This window comes from Aplysia californica, unplaced genomic scaffold (assembly GCF_000002075.1).
Source record: "Aplysia californica isolate F4 #8 unplaced genomic scaffold, AplCal3.0 scaffold00772, whole genome shotgun sequence".
NCBI lineage: Eukaryota > Metazoa > Mollusca > Gastropoda > Aplysiida > Aplysiidae > Aplysia > Aplysia californica.
Window position 1 is genome coordinate 11,883 of NW_004798042.1, and position 4,225 is coordinate 16,107.

Below are 4,225 nucleotides of genomic sequence, written 5' to 3' on the forward strand. Positions count from 1 at the left end.
CAGACAGATAGACAGACAGATAGATAGATAGATAGATAGATAGATAGATAGATAGATAGATAGATAGATAGATAGATAGATAGATAGACAAACACTAGACTTGTATGAATATAGTATACTATATTTTTACATAATATTTATCCACATATTACACAATTTTACATCCCCCTATCCCTGCCCTTGCTCTTTTTCTGTTATACCCTCACCCCATACCACCCACTCAACCCCGTCCCACCCCGTTCCTCCCCACCCCACTCCACCCCACTTCTCCCCGCCCCATCCACCCCGCCCTACCCTCACTTTCAGGCTCACAACTGAGTCCGTACAACCTAACGTTGATGCCAAACATAGACTTCACCACCTCCGGACGCGCGCATCGCCTGAGGACGGTCCTCAAGGAGTTAAACATCCTTCGGTCAGTTGTTCCTTCACCAGGCTCTCGGACTCGCAACCGTAAGATCGCGGGTTCGAATCCCGTCAGGGGTCAGCCGTTGGGTACTTGGGAAAGGTGCTTTGCACAAATGTTCCTCTTCACTCTGGCGGAAATGGGTACCCGGCGATCGGCAGTGAAAGATCTTTTCAGTTTTTGTGTGTTCTACTTCTTGTGCGTGAAATCTGCAGCTTGCACTGTATGCTTCTCGTGTAGCCGAGAATTTGTCTGGGTGTTCTAGGGTTCTGCTGGTGTTATAATACATGTACATGTTGTTGTAAAGCGTATAGAGCATGCAGTAGAGCGTGTGCGCCATATAAATGCAAACCTCGTACTACAATAATTTTGACGCGGGGTGGGCACTCCGCTGATTTTTCAGTATTTATGGACTGTTCATCGTCATTTTTAACCAAGCCAGCTTGACTTTATCCGGCTCAATCTATCTGGAAGATTAAAAACCACAAAAAATGTTTTAACGTTTGTCTCTTAAGTTGTGTCACATAAAGTAATATTAATTCTCTCGTGCGGCACAAGGTGTGGCTCGGGGCACACGGGGAATAATCCAGTTAGTTTAGAAATGTGTTTTCACCCCTACCCTCGTCCACCTTTCCAACATAATAAGTATATAAATAAACAAATAATTGGATTACTATAGATGAAAAGGAGAAAGAAACGTAAATTATGTTACTGGCTAGAAAGAAAGAAAGAAAGAAAGAAAGAAAGACAGACAGACAGACAGACAGACAGACAGACAGACAGACAGACAGACAGACAGAAAAAAGAAAGCCAGAAAGAAAGAAAAAAAGAAAAGTTACCGGCTTGCATCTGAATACTTATTCTTTCATCTTCTCTAGTATCGACCTACTTATAGGTCACAGTGCTGGTGCCTGGGTAGTGTATGAGGCCATCGCCGGAGGTTTGCGGGTCGGATCTCTCTTCTTGTTCAGCCCAAATGGTGCCGAGCCTAACAGGTGACTAAGCTTACACCCGTTAAAAAAATGACCAAATATTTTGTCAAAACGCTGTTATATTGTAGCGTACTATTGAGGGCAGTCAGATTTTTCTTCAGATTAGGGCAAACGCTCACCTCTTCAGGTGGAAAGTGGAAAGAGGGGGAGGGGGCGGCTTATAGTTTAAATATGGGTGGGGGGGGGGGGCTTCAAATATCTTTTAAATGGGAGAATCAATGCTAGGCATACTCTGCACAGCAGTTTGTATATCTGTTGTTCTTTTCTTTTTCATCCTCTGTTGCCGTTAAGCGTCGGGGGGAAATGCAGTTTTCTATGGTAGGCCAGCTCCGCAGCTCTTTCAGTTGTGATGTTATGTTTTCTTAGGGTTTCCTTAACACCCTCGATCCACCTTTTGCGTGGTCTTCCTCTTCATTTATAGCCCGAGTGCTTGGTGCTGTAGGCTCTCGAGGCTGGCTGGTCAGGTGACATGCGTAACAGGTGGACAAACCATTTTATTCCTCTGTCTTTCTATGTAACGCAGGTAGGACTCAGTGCCGACAGCTGCTCTTACTTTTTCATTTCTCTGCCTGTCTCATCTTGTGATGTTAAGGGTTTTGTGGAGACATTTCATTTCTCATGCGGTGGTTTTGCTTTCATGGGTTTTGCTTAAAGTCCAGGTCTCGCACTGATAACAAAATGTTGGTATGAATATTGAGGTGGTAAACTGTCTGTTTGTCTCCATGGAGATGTTTGGGTGAAATAGGTGGGGTGCGAGCTGGTAGGTGACAGCGTTGGCTTTTTGAATTCGCATTTCTATTTCTCTGTCTGTGGACCCGTTTTCAGAAAAAGTGCTGCCAAGATATTTAAACTCCTTCACCTGTTTTAGTTGTTTACTATTGACATGGATGTTCAGGGGACTATGGTTTCGGCTCACTTAAATAACTTCTGTTTTTGATGTGCTTATTTTCATGTTGAATTTCTCACAGCGGTTGTTGAGTTCGGTAGTGTGAATTTGGAGGCTTTGTTGGTCATGATGAATAAGACATTGGTCGTCTGCGAACTGAAATTCATTTAGGCTTTCTGGGCTTTGGTTTGCGTCTTGTGTTAATTTGTCCCTATATACATGTATTATAAACAGGAGGGGAGATAGAACGCACCCCTGTCGTACTCCAGATCTTACTTTGAACCAGTCTGTATTGCCTGCCTTCGTTCTTACTGAGCTTCTGCTGTTGGTATATAGAGCTCTGACATTATCTAACATTTGTCCTCTGACGCCATACTTTTCGAGTGTCTTCCAGAGTTTTGCATGGTTTACTCTGCCAAAAGCCTTCTCCTGGTCTATAAAGACGATGTTGGATGCTTCGTTGTGTTCGACTGTTTTCTCACATATCAGTCGTAATGCGAATACAGCATCCCGGCATCCTCTTCACTTTCGGAATCCAGACTGAGCTTGGCTCAGATTTCTCTCTACGACAGGTCTTATGCGCTGCTCTAGTATCTTTGCGTATATTTTCCCTGAGTGGCTAAAGAAGGAGATGCCTCTGTATGTTGTGCAGTCGCGTTTGTTGCCTTTTTTTCCATAATGGTACCACTATGGCTTTCTGCCAGCCTTCTGGGCATTTTCTTTGCTCCCAGGCTTTGTTGAAAATTCGCTTCAGCCACAGTATACCGGTGTTCCCACAAGCTCTTATGGCTTCCGCTGTGATGTCATCTGATCCTGGGGCTTTGTTCATGGGGTTGGTCTTGAGTGCCTTTTCTATTTCACTGGGAAGTATTGGTGGATCTGTTTGATCTCCATATGATGGTTAGAACTCTTCTTTCTGTCCGTGGCAAGCGTCTGGGTTGAGTAGTTCTTGGAAGTAATTTTCCCATCTTTTCTTAATGGCATGTTTGCCGAGAATGGCATTTCCCTCTTTGTCGTTTACAATGCATTTCGAGTTGTATTGGTCTTTCCTTGCCCGCATGCTCTTCACATTTTTATAAAATTCTCTTGGGCTTTCCTTGCAGATTTTGGTCAGTTTTTCCCCATATATTTTCCATGCATTTTCTTCAGCAGTTTTGATGATTCTGTTGGTCTCTCTTCTCGTTTTCCTGTATTCTATATAGTCTTCTTCGGTCTTTGACTTCTGCCATTTCTTGAATGTCTTCTTTTTTATTTTAATTGTTTCTTTGGTTGCACCATTCCACCAGCATGTTGTTCTGCCTTTGTTTCCACCTATTTGTTTGGTACCACCGCTGTTTTTCAGTATTTCTGACAGGGATTTTTTGAATATTTGCCATTCGTCTTCTATCTCTTTGATCTCATATGACAGTTTATTGTACTCCTTGGTAATGTCATCCTCGGCTGCTTTCTTGATGTCTGGTTATTTGTACAATCTTAATAGATTATCACAAACAACTTTCAATGGGCAAAATTCAAAATTTCCTACCAACTGAAAATGTATAAAGTGTAACGTGAGCTCATATGACTTTATGCAGTTGTGAGGGCCGTAAAACATTTACACACAAAAAAAGAAGAAGCCTGTGTCACGTTAGGCTTTTAAGCGATTATCAAAGATTCGGTTAATGTTTGTTTAGAATCTTCCGTTGTGTAAATCTAATATTACACCAGATCACCAGATTGCCATTTCCTGGAAACGAACCTGAGTCGCCTCACTGAAGACTAGAGTTTTTACCAATGACAGCTTCTCAAAAATGTGGGTTCATATTATGTAAAGACAGGTTTTTTTTCAGCACATTTAATTTTAATTTCATATATAATGTGAAGGCAGTACAGCACATCTTCCCCCCCCCCTCTCTCTCTCTCTCTCTCTCTCTCTCTCTCTCTCTCTCTCTCTCTCTCTCT

General features: G+C 42.6%; 1 protein-coding gene across 1 annotated transcript in view; it reads left to right on the forward strand.

Moving 5' to 3' along the window:
* LOC101857906 (eukaryotic translation initiation factor 4 gamma 2) overlaps positions 1 to 4,225 on the forward strand; it is a 52,791-nt gene that overhangs the window by 1,573 nt on the left and 46,993 nt on the right. Inside the window, exons 2-3 of the mRNA XM_013088593.2 lie at positions 307 to 415; positions 1,285 to 1,401. Coding sequence (XP_012944047.1) covers positions 307 to 415; positions 1,285 to 1,401 — 226 coding nt within the window. The remainder of the gene's footprint in view (positions 1 to 306; positions 416 to 1,284; positions 1,402 to 4,225) is intronic.